Source organism: Bombina bombina, chromosome 2 (assembly GCF_027579735.1).
Source record: "Bombina bombina isolate aBomBom1 chromosome 2, aBomBom1.pri, whole genome shotgun sequence".
In the NCBI taxonomy this organism is placed as follows: domain Eukaryota; kingdom Metazoa; phylum Chordata; class Amphibia; order Anura; family Bombinatoridae; genus Bombina; species Bombina bombina.
Genome location: NC_069500.1, coordinates 600,008,870 through 600,027,770, shown reverse-complemented (window position 1 = coordinate 600,027,770; position 18,901 = coordinate 600,008,870). Strand labels below are relative to the sequence as shown.

Sequence of the window (18,901 nt, the reverse complement as noted above, 5' to 3'; positions counted from 1 at the left end):
AATTAATTCTACTTCTATCACTACATATTCATCTTTCACTTCATCTTTATTGATGAAACGTTTCTCCTTTCCATGAAAACATACTTAGGTATGCTTAGGAGCATGAACTTTTAAACACAACATGTTACAAACATTGCTGTCACATAGTGCTCACAACACGTGCACACTCACAAGTCTATCTGAGTATGCTCTCATGGGAAGGAGCCACTTTTGAACATAGGATATGAAGGGAAAGAAGTAAAAATTATATTGGAACATTTTCTAAAATTGCACACTCTTTGTGAATCATGAACATTTTATTTTGACAGTTTTCATGTCCTTTTAAATTGAACTTTTAAATTAATTTTCATTGCTAATGCTGGGATTATATTAGAAAATAATAGACAAAATACTAATAACAACCAATATGGCTGCAATGCATTGCACACCGTTTAATGGGCAAATATAAATATATCACAAACTGTTGTTTTTTTCTTACCAAACATAACTATAAGGGACATGAAAATATTTTTTTTCTTTCATGATTCAGATACATCATATATATAAAAAATCTGTTTTATTATTAAATTTGATTCATTCTCTTGGAATCCATTGTTGAAGTTACAACAATGCACTACTGGGCGCTAGTTGAACACACCAGATGAGCCAATGACAAGAGACATATATGTACAGTCACTAATCAGCAGCTAGCTCTGAGTAGTGCATTGCTGCTCCTGAGCCTAGGTATGCTTTTCAACAAATGATAACAAAAGAACAAAGCAAACTATATAATAGAAGTATATTGTAAAGTTGTTTAAAATTGCACACTCTGAATCATGAAAACGTAATTTTTACTTTGCCGTCGCTGAGATTAGTGTACATGCTAATAAGTTATAGTCTGGATACTGTAAGTGCAAACACCATAGTAAGCTTTATGTAAACAAAGCTCTTTTCAGCAGAGCATCAGCAACATGTAAGTGTATAGAGCAGTTTATGGCAGCAGTGTATATATAGAGACATACTTCTGAGCCTACCCAAGTATGCTGTCATGGAAAGGAGCTATGTTTCCACAAAGGATACCAAGAAAACAGAAATTGCATACTAGAATTACATTTAAAGATTGTTTTCTTGTTTTTAATTGTATGCTTCATCTGAATGACAAAAGTTTAATTTGTATTTCTACTGTCTTTTAAGCACTGTACTGACATAAAGAAAATAACTTAATGTACTTCAATTAATTTGCTGAATATCTAAGTTAAATCATAGACACATGTGTGGATCAGTGTTTCCATTTGCTTATTTCCTGTGCTTGAGATAACTTACCTTCTGCAGCCGTGGTTAAACAATTGTTTAGGTGTAATTAAAATAACATAAAAGCCTTACACTTCCGTCCTCACCTTTCTGCAGTGACGCGAATTCTTTCATCATTTGAAGAATTAAACCTGTCGTCCTTTTCTCTGAAATATTCTTCAATGCATTGTTCTTCAAAATCGTGCACTTTTTTAAGTTCATCCTCCGTTATAAATAATTCTATGTGTTTGAGCAAAAATAAGACATATATTGTTACTAGCAAGAGGCAATCTTCAGGTGTTTTTATGCTTTTTCTATTTTTAGTACTGTTACTGTCTAATTGTTTTCCAAAATGGATTCAGTGAGTAACCAAGAGTAACTTAAAGGGACACTAAACTCATTTTTTTTCTTTAATGATTCAGATAGAGCATGCAATTTTAAGCAACTTTCAGTTTACTCCTATTATCAATTTTTATTCTTTCTCTTTCTATCTTTATTTAAAAAGCAGGAATGTTAAGCATGGGAGCTGGCTCATTTTAGATTCAGCACCCTGGATAGTGCTTACTTATTGGTGGCTACATTTAGCCACCAATAAGCAAGCGTACCCCAGGTTCTGAACCAAAAACGCGCCAGCTCCAAAGCTTTACAGTCCTGCTTTGTAAATAAAGATAGCAAGAGAACGAGAAAAAAAAAGATAATAGAAGTAAAGACGACAGTTGCTTAAAATTGCCTGCTCTATCTAAATCATTAAATAAAACATTTAGGTTAAGTGTCCCTTTAAGGGGGACTTTAGGAATCATTGAATTGGTTATGCACCTGAGACATAAAGACAGAATTGAATGGTCTTAATAAATCTAACATTTATGGACTAAACAATTAAAATTTCTGATAACTTTACAAGTCATCTCAGTCTGTACAAAATGTTTCCTTGATTCAATACATTGTGAAAATAACATTGCGCTTAAAAAACTTGTTGCAATCTGAAAAGGATGTAATTCATAAAGATTTTGTCACAATGACTAGTTAAATAATTCATTAATTGAGCTACATCTATGTCTCAACTGTTAACTTTTACTCACATAGAAATCCCATTGTCAAGGACACAGCATCACAAAAAGGCATTGATAACATGACTAAACAAACAAACTAAAACAAAGTAAAGTCCCTATATAAAACAGTCCACAAAGCTGAAGAGAATTAAAAAATACAAATACAAATAATAAATCTTCAGAACAATGTCTACTTGAGAAACTTCCTAAACAAATGTGGGACAAGCATAGGGCTATCCTACGAACTAGATAAGTTTATACTGTTAGGTAAGGTCGGGCAGACTTGCTGGGCCTATGGCTCTTATTTGCCGTCAATATCTATGTTTCTATGTTTCTATGTTTCTTAGAATGTATTTGTGCAAATAAACCATGCTCCTATAATTCACTTAGGTCGTTTCCCTTTGAGTCCCTTATGTGAAATAACTGCATGTAACTGTACCTATAGCTACCACCATTAAAAATAACTATTCTGTGCTATTCTGAAGCAAATACACGTGAAAACAAACCGAAATACAAATATGTTACATGGAATGGAACAGTGAAAGTAAAGGCGCATTTGATGATACTGCAACTTGCCTTGCATTCAGCATTGCCCACTCTATCCAATTTAGGGCCAGATTACAAGTGGAGCGGTATTTAACGCTCCTGTTCGCATGATAACTCCATTAGAAGTAAGCTTTTTATGCACACCGGGTAGCTCTAGCATTACAAGCTGAAAGTAAACTATGTTCACACAAGCACTAACCTGATGCTCGAATGAAGCCGAACTTAGGATATCGCACATGCATTAATGTATTCCCCCACAGATGTCAATGGAGCAAAACAAGTGGGGGGAAAACGAACAGCCTCTTCGCACGCAAACCAGATCACATATTCTCAAGTGCGCAAACCCGAAATGAAAATATTAATATTTCACATTCCAATGTTCTTCACAAAGCAGAATATGGTGGTATTTTTGTACAATATGTAGCTATACCTATATATATATATGTAGATGATTATATATAGGAATAGATAAGGAGTGTATTTTGACCTAGGCAAACAAGGCACGTATCTAGGGCAGCAGAATGGGGGGCACCTTTTGAGTCTCTGTTTAATATATTGTATATATATATATATATATATGTGTATGCACTGTATGTAAAAATATTATTACTGCTCACATCTATTCTGTCTACACATGACAAAATACTTTGGGCGCGGTATGTGTTTTCTGCATGCGGTATGTTCTTTTCGTAAGCAATTTCATTGCCCTGATATTACAAGTCTTGAAAAATCGCTATTGCGCACGCAACAATCCTTTCCGCACTTGAAGAGCTATAGTTAACAGTTTCCGCAACAAAAAAGTTTCACAAAACACTTCAAAAATACTCTGTTTATATACTGTCTATTAAAAATTATTTAAAAAAAATATTGCACACAAAGATCAAAGATAGGAGATTTTGGGTGTTAGAAAAAAAAAAAAAGCAGACGAATGGATTTTACATTGACCTACAAACACATACATAGAGAAACATGCATTTAAATGTATAGAAATATGTTTAACTATGGAGATAATGAAAATATTTTACATTACAATCTTATGCACATTGCACAATATCGCAGATGGATTTTCAATGAGATATTCACATATAGATCTCGAGATTTCTAGACATTTATATATATTCATATACATATCTAGCAATAAATAGATATATCAGTAAAAAATCATCACATATATAGAGAAATGTTTATTTAGAAATAAATAGAACATATTCCGTAACAAAACATTTCCTGCAATATGAAATATTTACATTTTCATGCACACTTTTTGAGGAGAATACGTCACAAGCTTTGCACAACAAATAAGGGTTTTAGTTTTTTTTTAATATTTGTCTTCTCCATTAACTTCTATGAGGGAATACATGAACGCAATCTGGCTTTATGGATTACGCGGGTTAACGCGCATGCAAATTAAGTTATTTTGAAACTTGTAATTTCTGTGCAACCCCAATAGCGCAAAAATGGGAACTGTAATCTTGCCTATTATATTTAAAACTATGTTTGCAATATTTGCATTGTTTTACAGTTTAGGGACATACTGCTTGAAAATCCTCTTCAATATGTACATTTTAACTCCATTTGAATAGCAGATTAGGATGAGATATAAATAAACTACTACATTAATTAAAGGGACATAATACTCATATGCTAAATCACTTGAAACTGATGCAGTATAACTGTAAAAAGCTGACAGGAAAATATCACCTGAGCATCTCTATGTAAAAAAGGAAGATATTTTACCTCACAATCTCCTCAGCTCAGCAGAGTAAGTGCTGTGTAAAAAGTTATACTCAGCTGCAGCTCAGCTGTAGGTAAAAAAAAAAATAAAAAAATGAAGAAATGAACAGCAACCAATCAGCATCAGCAGTGCTGAGGTCATGAACTCTTTTACTGTGATCTCATGAGATTTCACTTAACTCTCATGAGATTTCATTGTAAACTTCCTTACACTGAATAGGGAAATAAGATGAGTGTGCACGAATGTTCGCTCCTTCCGCTGTCCCGGAACAGACATACTGATTTGCTGCTTAGAAGTCCTTTACAATGGGATGTGGCTACTGAGGAACTTTTGAGGTAAAATATCTTCCTTTTTTACATAGAGATGTTCAGGTTATATTTTCTAGTCAGTTTTTTACAGCTATGCTGCATCACTTTCAAGTGTTTAAACATTTGGGTATTATGGCCCTTTAAACAATTGCTGAATCTTACAGGATACACTTTCTCTAATGTAGGGGGAAGCAGTGTAAAGAAAACACAATTTTCAGAGTTAGATTATAGGCCAAAATTAATACTCCCCCACCCCCCACAGACACACACACACACACACATTTTTTACTATGTATAATTAAAGATTTTAATTTGCTTAGATTTTATTAACATACAAAGCATTCTTTGTAGAAAATAAAAATCTCAAAGAAGGGTGTTAAGAAAAGATATGGTACAAATATGTAAATTATTGTTAAAAATGCATTCACATGATGCAAGAAATGTACATTTATTTTTTTGCACTTGATATTTTCAGAAAATCGTAACATTTTACACACTGTTTAAAAGAAGTTAAAAAAATAAAAAACATCATATTACTGGGCCTTTAATGAACATAGTTTTGTTTAGTAGTTTGTTTCTTGCAGCTTGGCAAGCTTTGTTGATTTTTGTTGATATTAGCCAAATGTGGAAAAATAATGAATGCTGATGAAGAATTTATTACAGAACATGTGTCATGTGCCTTTTTCTCATACTCCTCCAGCTATAACTCGCAAGTCACAAAGCTGGCACACAGAAAGGAACATTGAAGTATTCAGTGAAGAAGAGAATTACATTATTACTCAGAGGGGCTGATTAAATCACATGATAATGCCGCTCTTGCATCATGGTCAGTTGTGTTGCATTGCTAGTTTCACATAGTTTGACCATCATTGTGAACATCTTGGGCATTTTCCAGTAGTTTGTATAAAATAAAAGGCCCATAATAGCTACAAGTCTATAGGACTTAACCCCTTAAGGACCGGACTGTTTTGGCTATGTTGTACGTTAAGGACCAGAGCTGTTTTAACACTTTTGTGGTGTTAGTGTTTAGCTGTAATTTTCCTCTCTCTCATTTACTGTTCCCATACAAATTATATATTGTTTTTTTCATAACAAGAAGGGCTTTCTTTACATACCATTATTTGTATCATGTCATATAATTTACTTAAAAAAAATATATATATATGGTGAAAAACTGAAAATAAACATGTTTTTTTACTTTTACTTGAAAAATCTTTTAATCATCTACAAAAGCGAATGAAAAAAACTGCTAAATAGATTCTAAATTTTGTCCTGAGTTTAAAAACACCCAGTGTTTACATGCTTTTATCTTTTTTTTGCAAGTTATAGGACATTGCTGTTTCAAAATATATATATTTAAAATTTATCAATAGTGACATTGTAACACTTATCTGTTCTAAATCTCTGAATCACACCCCACATGTTTTTTAAAGTAGACAACCCAGGGTATTCATCTAAGGATATTTTGACACTTTCTATGCAGCCATTTTACCACCAATCATTGCCAAACGTCCCATAGGTAATTTCTTTGTTTGATTTTTTTTTACATACATTGCAAGTCAGGTATAAATTCACAGATCCTGTTATGTGTTGCTGCCAAAAAACACACTAATATGTGTCCAGCAATATCTCCTGAGTAGTGATGTCACGAATAGTTCGCCGGCAAATAGTTCCCGGCGAACATAGCATGTTCACGTTCGCTGCGGCGGGCGAACATATGCGATGTTCGATCCGCCCCCTATTCGTCATCATTGAGTAATAATTTGACCCTGTACCTCACAGTCAGAAGACACATTCCAGCCAATCAGCAGCAGACCCTTCCTCCCAGACCCTCCTACCTCCTGGACAGCATCCATTTTAGATTCATTTGGAAGCTGCTTTCTTAGTGAGAGGAGGGGCAGTGTAGCTGCTGCTGATTTAATAGGGAAATCGATAGCTAGGCTAGTGTATTCAGTGTCCACTACAGTCCTGAAGGACTCATCTGATCTCTGCTGTAAGGACAGCACCCCAAAAAGCCCTTTTTAGGGCTAGAACATCAGTTTGCTTTTTTTTTTTTTCCTGTGTAATCTAATTGCAGTTGCCTGCCTGCCAGCGTGTGTGTCAGGCTCACAGCGTATACTGTGCCCACTTGCCCAGTGCCACCACTCATATCTGGTGTAACAGTAGTGTAGATTTAAAAAAAAAAAACACTTTTTTGACTGTGTTAAATAATAGCAGTAAGTTTCCTTCACACGTGTGCGTTTCAGTGCCTGCCTGCCAGGGCACAGTGTCACCCCAGTGCAACTCATATCTGGTGTAACAGTAGTGTAGATTTAAAAAAAACAACAATTTTTTGACTGTGTTAAATAATAGCAGTCAGTTTCCTTCACACGTGTGCGTTTCAGTGCCTGCCTGCCAGGGCACAGTGTCACCCCAGTGCAACTCATATGTGGTGTAACAGTAGTGTAGATTTAAAAAAAACAACACTTTTTTGACTGTGTTAAATAATAGCAGTCAGTTTCCTTCACACGTGTGCGTTTCAGTGCCTGCCTGCCTGCCAAAGCACAGTGTCACCCCAGTGCAACTCATATCTTGTGTAACAGTAGTGTAGATTTTAAAAAACCAACACTTTTTTGACTGTGTTAAATAATAGCAGTCAGTTTCCTTCACACGTGTGCGTTTCAGTGCCTGCCTGCCAGGGCACAGTGTCACCCCAGTGCAACTCATATCTGGTGTAACAGTAGTGTACATTTAAAAAAACAACAACACTTTTTTGACTGTGTTAAATAATAGCAGTCAGTTTCCTTCACACGTGTGCGTTTCAGTGCCTGCCTGCCAGGGCACAGTGTCACCCCAGTGCAACTCATATCTGGTGTAACAGTAGTGTACATTTAAAAAAAACAACACTTTTTTGACTGTGTTAAATAATAGCAGTCAGTTTCCTTCACACGTGTGCGTTTCAGTGCCTGCCTGCCAGGGCACAGTGTCACCCCAGTGCAACTCATATCTGGTGTAACAGTAGTGTAGATTTAAAAAAACCAAACACTTTTTTGACTGTGTTAAATAATAGCAGTTAGTTTCCTTCACACGTGTGCGTTTCAGTGCCTGCCTGCCAGGGCACAGTGTCACCCCAGTGCAACTCATATGTGGTGTAACAGTAGTGTAGATTTAAAAAACAACAACACTTTTTTGACTGTGTTAAATAATAGCAGTCAGTTTCCTTCACACGTGTGCGTTTCAGTGCCTGCCTGCCAGGGCACAGTGTCACCCCAGTGCAACTCATATCTGGTGTAACAGTAGTGTACATTTAAAAAAAACAACACTTTTTTGACTGTGTTAAATAATAGCAGTCAGTTTCCTTCACACGTGTGCGTTTCAGTGCCTGCCTGCCAGGGCACAGTGTCACCCCAGTGCAACTCATATGTGGTGTAACAGTAGTGTACATTTAAAAAAAACAACACTTTTTTGACTGTGTTAAATAATAGCGGTCAGTTTCCTTCACACGTGTGCGTTTCAGTGCCTCCCTGCCTGCCAGGGCACAGTGTCACCCCAGTGCAACTCATATGTGGTGTAACAGTAGTGTACATTTAAAAAAAAAAAAAACTTTTTTGAATGTGTTAAATAATAGCAGTCAGTTTCCTTCACACGTGTGCGTTTCAGTGCCTGCCTGCCAGGGCACAGTGTCACCCCAGTGCAACTCATATCTGGTGTAACAGTAGTGTACATTTAAAAAAAAACAACACTTTTTTGACTGTGTTAAATAATAGCAGTCAGTTTCCTTCACACGTGTGCGTTTCAGTGGCTGCCAGGGCACAGTGTCACCCCAGTGCAACTCATATGTGGTGTAACAGTAGTGTAGATTTAAAAAAAAAAAATACAATTTTGACTGTAATAGATTGAATAGCAGTTAGTTGTCTGCAAGCGTGTGTGTCAGGCCTACAGGGTCTACTCTGCCAACTTCTGCCAGTGCCACTCATATCTGTTGTCACAGTAGCTTGCAAGCATAGTACCACTAATTGAAAAAAAAATGACAGGCAGAGGCAGGCCACCCCGCAGGGACCGTCGTGTTCGTGGTGCTGTGATTCCCTTTGGCCCTAGAATAATGCCCAGTGTTCAGAGGCCACGTACGCCGAACTCGAACAGTTCTGAGGACATAGTTGACTGGCTAACACAGGACACCCAATCTTCTACAGCTTCCGCTCGGAACCTTGACGCACCATCCTCCTCCAGCTTAGCTTCGGGCACCTCTCAAGTTACCACTCACCTGCCTGCCGCCACCACCAACACTAGCACCACAGCCGCTTCACTTGATCTGTCAGAGGAGTTATTTACACATCAGTTGGAAGAAATGAGTGATAGTGATGAGCAACCATTATTGCCAGAGGATGTAGATAAAAGGGATATGTCTCAGTCAGGCAGCATTACACACATGGATGTAGGGTGTGATGATGATGATGATGTTGTACCCGCTGCTGCTTCCTTTGTTGAGTTGTCAGATACAAGTGAAGTGGTTGATGATGACGATGCGTCCATGGATGTCACGTGGGTGCCCGCTAGAAATCGATGCCATATACACGTCCCCTGATAGGGGACGTAACAGGGATTAAACTGATATGAATAGTACTACTTAACACACCACTCCTATCTGGTGGCACATTAGATTGCATGCGCAGTGCCCCAAATTTGAAGTAGGAGGACCGAACAAGCATCTATTTCCATCTCCCGGTTCCGACCAAGCATCTTTTTCCATCTCCCGGTTCCTAAAATCGATGCCATATACACGTCCCCTGATAGGGGACGTAACAGGGATTAAACTGATAGGAATAGTACTACTTAACACACCTTATAATAACGCAGAGAGAGGCAACGCAGAGAGAGGAGTCTGAAGAAGAGGAGTCAGAGGAGGAAGGTGGCTTTGAGGAGGTGGAAGACCAAACACAGCAGGCGTCCCAGGGGGCTTGTTGTCACCTTTCAGGGACCCTTGGTGTTGTATGTGGCTGGGTGGAGGAAGAGACCTTCAATGACATCAGTGAGGACAAGGAACGGGACATGGCTAGCTTGGTATCCAACCTTGTGCAAATGGGGAGTTTGCGGTTGTGCAAATGGACTGTTTGCGGTTGTTTGCGGTGCGTTAAACGGGGAGTTTGGTCTGTCACTGTGAAGCGGGCGTAACCCTTACACTACCTGATCGATACAACATCATACCTGATGTTTTAAAGCACGTTATTCCAAACAATTTAGGAATGTTAGGTGATTTATGCCCTTTATGGATTAAAACCAGACTCTGCCTCAACTATGTCATTTTCCATGGGAGTTTTGGCATGGATCCCCCTCTGGCATGCCACAGTCCAGGTGTTAGTCCCCTTGAAACAACTTTTCCATTACTATTGTGACCAGAAAGAGTCCCTGTGGGTTTTAAAATTCGCCTGCCTATTGAAGTCTATGGCAGTTCGCCCGGTTCGCCCGTTCGCGAAACTTTTGCGGAAGTTCGCGTTCGGGAACCCATATTTTTATGTTTGCGACATCACTACTTCTGAGTACAGTGATACCACCCATGCATAGGTTTGTCAGGTTGTTTGGGGGCTAAATGGCAACATTTGGCAGGTGCGCATATCAGTTTTCCAACTTGGAATTTTGACATGAAGTCAACCTGCACCCATGTCCTATTTGGGACATTTTTGAAGCTGGCCAATGTATTTTACCCCCATCAAACCATATATTTTTGAAAAGTAGACAACCCAGGGTATTTCAAAAGGTGGTATTTTAACACTTTTCATGCACTAATTCAACCACCAGCCTTTGTCAAACATTTGGGTAGTATTCTTTTGTCACTGCCAAAAAAACACCCCAATATGTGTTCAGCAACATCTGCTGAGTACAGTGATACCATCCATGCATAGGTTTGTTGGTTTGTGGGGGGGCTAAAAGGCCACGGTAGAGACTTGTGCATGTTAGTTTTTCAACTTAATATATAGGTATGCTTGGCCTATCTTCAGTTTGGCATATTTTTGCATCCCCCAGTTAATGTTACCATCATGAAAGTATATATATTTATAAAGTAGACATGCCAGGGTATTGTATATAGGGTGTTTTAAAATTTTTAGAGAAAGTGCATGGTGGTAATTTTTTAATTCTGCTTTTTTATTTTAGCCAGCCGGTTATATGTTACTGCCAGAAAACTTTTTAACTTTTTAAAGAACAAATGTGCAGGTATCAAATGCACCTTTAGCAGCAATCTCTAAACTAACTCCTGCAAAAAGAATCTAACTGGACTTTTGGGGGAAGGAAACTGACTAACTAAAATTTGCCATTTTCAAAAGACACAAAGTAAAAAAATAAAGAACAAGTATTATAAAAAGGTATATTCTGTGTGGTAGAGCTTAAAACAAGTTCCAACAGTAAAAGGGGGTGTCTGTCCTTTTCCCTTTTTTGTAACAGACTCTGCAACGTTTCTGGGGATTGGCTTTTTTTCAGTTGGCGGTATCTTGAAAATGAAATGTGCAGCCCCAATTCTGGACTCCTCTAGCACTGTTGTTGGAACTTGACCATCTTCATAAATTATTGTTGAAATCAGCTTAAGTTGAAATTGGAGAAAGGTCGTTCTTCCTGGATTCATTTTTTAAAAAAGTTAGATGAATTGTGCATTGCTACTTGTATAAGATAGGTAGCCACCTTTTTATGCCAGGCTTTTGTTTTTCTTAAGATCAGATATAACTGCATCAGCTGTCAGTACTCTGCCTCGGACAGTGACTTCTGACATCTTTTCATCGTGGATGGTGGTTATCATGTTAACATCCTTCCTGTCCTTAAATTGTATTGCTAACACTTCAGCTTTGCGCAGAGCTTTGCATTCTTCTTTATTTAATTTGGCCTGTATGAGAGGTCTGGGGAAATCTTTGGAATTTCTTTGCACAGTGCCGCAGGCCAATGTCTACAAACCATAAAGTGTTTGAAACAAACGGACACCTATAGAAATTGTCCACATAAAGGGGATCAGTAGGTCCCAAACAATTTTCCCACTTGTCCCCAGAAAGTCAAGACAGCCAGGAGGCTCCAGTTGACAATCTTTCCGCTCATATACGAGAAAGGCAAATGTATAGCCACTTTTGCTCTCGCAAAGTTTATATAATTTTACGCCATATCTAGAGCACTTTGAGGGGATGTACTGTTTGAATTCTAATCTCCCTTTGTATTTCATTAGCGATTCATCAACCGATATATTTTGTTGGGGGGTATAAACTTCAGAAAATCTTTTTTGAAGATCGTCTACCAGTGTGCGTATTTTATAAAGCTTATCATATTGGGGGTGATCTCTGTGATGACCGAGGGTATTGTCATTAAAGTGTAAAAAGCGGAGCAGCAACTCATATCTTGCTCTAGATATGTTTTGCGAGTACACTGGGTTAGAACAGATAGGGTTGGTGCTCCAGTGAGAACGAATTGATGGCTTCTTTATAATCCCCATGTGCATAGTAAGAGCCCAGAATTTTTTCAGTTCAGGGACATCTGTGGGATGCCAAGCATGTTCCCTGACTACATAGCTACCCAAAAATAGAAAAAGTGTGAAGGGGGCACCTACGGCAGTTTGGTATATGGTGGTGAATCAATTTCTACTGACGAAAAAATAATACTAGTTGTATTGTGAAGTAACAGTATAGGTTTTGCTTATTGCAAGTTTAGATGTGAATAGCGTATGTAGTGTAATTGTGTGTTTATAAATTGTGCAAATATAGACTAATGCGTGCACAAAATAGCAATTAAGTAGATAATATATAAATACAATATAAAAGTAGTGTATACATATGAAACGCTGGAATAAAAGTGCAAATTTAGGTGCAAATTTAAGTACAAATTTAGCTGTTCCGCTAGTGGTATATATAAGTGCTAAGTGACAATAGTGTAGATATAAAATAAAACGCTGTATTTTTAAAAAGTGGACCTATTTTAAGACTTTGTTAAATTCCTTGAATAAATATAAATAATATATAAATAATAATATATATAATCTTGCAAGTTGAATTAGTCTACCTAAAATATTTATATTCTCCCTCTTAATAATAATAAGGTAATAATCTTTCTAGAAAATATATGTAATATATAATAAATAATAAATATAATAATTCCTTAAGAAATGTTTTATATAGTCTTCCTGAAATTAGGTTACTCCAATACAGAGATATACGGTATAAGATGTTAGTGAGATGGGTTCCTATTAATTAGATTGAGAAAATAGTTACTAAACCATAAGAGTACCGTTACTAAACCATATGAATACGTATAGGACTAGATTGGATATAAATTCCAATTTTAATCACAGACTGTGAAACATATATAAAATATAAAAAAAATAAAAACATACAAAAAGTATACAATGTTAATATTAATAATTCTTAAGAGCTATAAAAATGGGATATTCCCCAAAAATGACACTGGTGTCTAAAAAATTATAATATTAATAATATTTATAAAATACAGGCCAATATGATTCGGTTTGTTTAAAAGATGTAATCTGAATCAGACTTCTGTGGCAATTGTGGAGATCGGGTACCTCTTATAGCTAATTTTTTGTGTGTTTCTTAATTGTGTAACAGTTTATGGTGAATACTATGTATCAGTCTAATATTGGCTCCTCACGTTAGTAACAAAGTCATTCACTATTCCCAATCTTTGGTAAGGGTAGGATTTCTTAGTATTCAGTTCGTATAAATAGATTGCAGGGGTATAATTTCACAGAGCCTTGCTGTCTTTACACACCTTTAATTCAGCCGTGTCTCCTAGAGCGTCTGGATCGACTGTTTTCGCCTTTGGTTTGTAGCTTGGTCACGTGGACCTGACTGACCAATCTTTGTAAGTTTACCTTGAATAGTGCACGCACTTCTATAATTGGTTCTGACTGTTCACTTGTAATTCCTTGCTCCTCCCATTATTCCTCTTAGAACCTCCGCTCACTCTCTGTATATGCGTTAGGTCTAGATGCAGCGGTCCTGGGAGTTAATGTTGTAGATTTTGTATGAGCTATTGGATCACATCCACGCATATCGGCTTCCTCAAAGCCTTTATCAAGATGACCAATAGCTTTCATTTAGTCCTTTTCCGTTTAACCCCTTCTATTCTTGATTAGAATTATATTTAACCACTTCATTAAAGTTTGCTCATCAGTTTCAACAGTTCATTATTTTGTTCTTATTCAGATATTCTATTGTTTTATATTTTAGTTGTCATATTGGCAAATTCACCTTGAATCATTTTATATTGTTTATTAAAAAAACATTACTAAAAACCTTATCTAAAAAACATGAGCTAAAAAACATGATCAAACATATAATTATAACATATTATTATTAAAAAAGCTAAAACCAATTCCTAGTCTTATTAACATTGGTTAATAAATTCCTTATATCGCTTATCGCAGATACAGTTCAATTCCTTTTTAATTAGGATAAATTGAAATTCATATTTAAAAGAACAAACCCTTAATTTATAAACCAACACATACAGATATAGTTAAACACATAGGATTATATTAGGGACATAGCATATTTGGGTATTAATATCATCCCAATTTACACTATCTTTATATTTCTTGGTACAGGGAAGGGGCTTATTCATATATTTTTTTTAGAATATTTCCGTCCATAGGATAAATAATAGGCTACATATATATTCATATCAGATGTCCCTATATATATCTCATTCTATATATGTTTACTTGCTAGTTCATAGAAAACAGACAACATAAACTTATATTTGGGACTGTACAATTGGATTAACACTAATACCTAATATCAGAGGTTCCTACATATATATATATATATATATATATATATATATATATATATATATATATATATATATATATATATACAAATATAAAAATAAAAATATATATATAAATATAATTATTATTATTTTTTCTTCCACATTTGTTTTAATGCTAGTTCATAGAAAACAGACATCATAAGCTTGTAGTAGGGGCTATATAGTAATACCCATATTATTATAAACAATATATTCTATAAGTATTAATAATTACAGATTTATGTGTACATGTTATCATATCAGGCTATTTAAGTCCAGTTCACTATTTAGACCTGTAGGAAATAAAGTGCCAAAGTTGTAAATAAATTCAGCTTCTTTCCTAAGTAAAGTAATTCTATTTTACCTCTTCTACTATCTCTCTTAACTTTAAATATCCCCCAATATTTCATTGCCTCTGTTTTACTATTATGTTTTTCTTTAAAATGTCTATATAATGCCGTATCCTCTCTCTCATGGTCTATGGCTAGTAAGTGTTCCCTATTTCGGTCCTTAAGTTTCTTGCTTGTTTGCCCAAAGTTATTCAAATTACATTCACATTGTATCATATACACAATGTTTGTATAAGTACATTTAATTATCTCTTGAATTTAAATTATTATTCTTCCATTTTTTTTAATTGCTGAATTTGCATGATTTGCAGCTATGGCAATGAAAAAATCCCTGTATTTTGGACCCTTCTAGGTCTCTATTCTCATTTTCCTTGTTTTTTGTGCGGTATTCACTGGGTGCTAGTATGTTTTTACAATTATTTGCCTTTCTGTAAATTAATCTAGGGTTCTCTCTTAATCTATTGCCTATAATTGGATTCCTTTTTAGAAGGTGCCAGTGTTTGTTAACTATTTTTCTAAACATTTTATGTTGGGAGGAGTAGTTAGTTATAAATGGTATTTCTAGTTTTTCTGTATCATTGGGACTGTTATCATATCTACTTTGTTCTTTTTTCATTTTTTTAACTAATAGTGTATCCCGATCTACTTTTTTCACTTTGTCTATTATAGAATTAATACTTATGGTATCATAACCTTTTTCTTCAAATTTATCTGCTAGAATTTTGGATTGTTCTTCATAAATAGATAAATTGGAACAATTTTTTCTAACCCTGAATATTTGTCCTTTGGGGATATTTCTTTTCCAGTTCTCATGATGACAACTACTGTAATCAATGTAATTGTTGGAATCAACTTTTTAAAAATAATTTTTTGTCTCAATTCTTTCATTTTTAATTTCTAAATCTATATCAAGGAAGCTAATTTGTTGTTTGCTATATTCATGTGTGAATGTCATTCAGATCTTCAATAAATATTTGTAAAAGGTCAGTGTCGCCTTTCCATATGATACCCGTTTTTCTACTCTTTTTTCAGGTTTCAATGGTCTATTTCTTTTAGTTCCTCCCCCTCTATTACCTCTCTTCTTCTTTTCCCTTTGGGGGGCTCGTTTGCTCTTTCGAAACCTCTGTCTAAAAAATCATTTGATGTGCTTGGTTTATTGTGTGTTTGTTCCCTTGGAGTTTGTTTATTTCTGGAAGCATTTAATGTTTCATATTGATTACTCGTTGGAAGCCTCCAATCATTTCTGTCCACATCTTCCCTCTTTCTATAGTCTCTATGTTCTGTTTCATAATTTCTATTTCTATTATACCAACTATTTTGTTCTTTCTTATCTTTACCATACAATCCCCTTTTATCATATCCATTTCTTTTGTTTGTGTACCTATTGAATCTACCTTGATAATTGACATTATTTCTATCTTGATAATAAAAATTGTTATATCTTCTTTGTCTGCCTATACCTGGATCTCTATTTGAGCTGTAGTTTTGGTATAATGTATCATAGTGTTCCCCTCTATAATTATCATTTCTTCTATAAGTATTGTCATTATATGAATAATTTTGATTTCTATTATTATATTCTCTTTGCCCATAATATCTATAATCATTGTGATCATTATTTCTGCTGTTCCTATAATTATTTGTTATATATTCATTGGGTCTATGGTGTGTACTTTCATTATTGGTATTTGTTTTCTGTCTATTATCTAACCTATACATTTCTTGGTTCTCATTTCCTTGTGGAAGTTGTTTTTCTGATCTCCTTTTGCAAAATAAGGTGATATTAATTTGTGTATTAGTAGTATTGGTTCCAACACTTGTTTCAGATTTATAATCTTCCTGAATTAAAGGTGTGTAAAGACAGCAAGGCTCTGTGAAATTATACCCCTGCAATCTATTTATACAAACTGAATACTAAGAAATCCTACCCTTACCAAAGATTGGGAATAGTGAATGACTTTGTTACTAACGTGAGGAGCCATAGATACATAGTATCCACCATAAACTGCTACACAATTAAGAAAAACACAAAAAATTAGCTACAAGAGGTGCCCAATCTCCACGATTGCCACATAAGTCTGATTCAGATTACATCTTTTAAACAAACCGAATCATATTGGCCTGTATTTTATAAATATTATTAATATTATATTTTTTTAGACACCGGTGTCAGTTTTGGGGAATATCCCATTTTTTTATAGCTCTTAAGAATTGTTATTATTAACATTGTATACTTTTTGTATCTGTTTATTTTTTATATTTTATATATGTTTCACAGTCTGTGATTAAAATTGGAATTTATATCCAATCTAGTCCTATACGTATTCATATGGTTTAATAACGGTACTCTTATGGTTTAGTAACTATTTTCTCAACCTAATTTCAGGAATAATCTAAACTTGCAATAAGCAAAACGTATACTGTTACTTCATAATACAACTAGTATTATTTTTTCGTCAGTAGAAATTGATTCACCACCATATACCAGACTGCCGTAGGTGCCCCCTTCACACTTTTTTTATTTTTGACTATTCTATCTGTGGAGTTATTTTGTGAGAGACTGCACGAGTAAGGGAGTCTCTGGTTTTTAAAGCTTCTAACATGTTCTCAGTACATAGCTACCTGGATTGGTATTAATAAATTGGGTAGCATATAGATTAGTCTGGGAAGCAATCTCCTCCCAGATGGTATTCCCTAAAATAACTCCATATACATTAATGCCTGTGTTGGAACTTAAAGGGGGGGGATGTTGGGCTCAGCTAATTCCTCCTCCATAGTCGGCGTAGCAGGGGAAGCACAGCTTCTTTTTGCAGCTGGCTCACACATAGATGTGTCACTAGACGTGTCAGAAAACTGACCTGGGTCAAAATCGGACGCAGTGTCAGTAGCATCATAGTCTGGCGCCAAGATGGCATATGCCTCCGCCAAACTGGACATGCGCTGCATATTTCACCAACACACTACTTAACTAACTACCTATCTAACTGACTAAACTAACAAATAACTAACACACCATTTTTTATTTTTTTTACAATCTACCTAACCCTATGCTAAAAGGACTAAAATGGAGTAAAACAAACTAAAACAGACTAAAACTACCTAATATGCAGCTTTTTAACAAAAAATACCCCTTAAGGGCAAAAAATAAAATAAAATACAGACATTACAAATGCACTGCTGTAACTGTATTTGGCAGGGAAGGGGTTAAAAAGGAATTGTATTGATTTTTTACACTTTATCACAAGTTCTGGAACACTTCTGGCAACAAACTATCACTGATCTCTGTCCCTCTCCCTCTCAAAATGCTACAGAGGAGAGAGGGGCAGAGATCACTGTCAAAGTGAGTGTTTGTAACACCCACTTTGACAGCAGCGAATAATGAGCGATTGTGTGTCGCTCAAACATAATAATTGCCTGTTACTATCTTCCTCACATGCCTGGCAGATAGTAACAGAGGTTTCTCTTGTAAGGTGTATCCAGTCCACGGATCATCCATTACTTGTGGGATATTCTCCTTCCCAACAGGAAGCTGCAAGAGGATCACCCACAGCAGAGCTGTCTATATAGCTCCTCCTCTAACTGCCACTCCCAGTCATTCTCTTGCAGCTCTCGACAAGAAAGGAAGTAGCTAGAGAGATGTGGTGTTTTTGATTTAGTTTATCTTCAATGAAAAGTTTGTTATTTTCAAATGGTACCGGAGTTGTACTATTTTAGCCTCAGGCAGAAAGTAGAAGAAGAGTCTGCCTGTGGTCTTTGATGATCTTAGCAGGTTGTAACTAATATCCATTGCTGTTCTCACACATAACTGGAGAGGTAACTTCAGCTGGGGGAATGGCGTGCAGGGTCTCCTGCTATGAGGTATGTGCA

The 18,901-nt window shown here is 35.7% G+C and overlaps 1 protein-coding gene across 4 annotated transcripts in view; it reads right to left on the bottom strand.

The window, feature by feature from the left end:
- TRPM3 (transient receptor potential cation channel subfamily M member 3) overlaps window positions 1-18,901 on the bottom strand; it is an 814,585-nt gene that overhangs the window by 4,758 nt on the left and 790,926 nt on the right. For all 4 annotated transcript variants that reach the window (XM_053702508.1, XM_053702509.1, XM_053702510.1 and 1 more), the window contains one exon: window positions 1,377-1,509. In XM_053702508.1, the coding sequence (XP_053558483.1) occupies window positions 1,377-1,509 (133 nt within the window). The remainder of the gene's footprint in view (window positions 1-1,376; window positions 1,510-18,901) is intronic.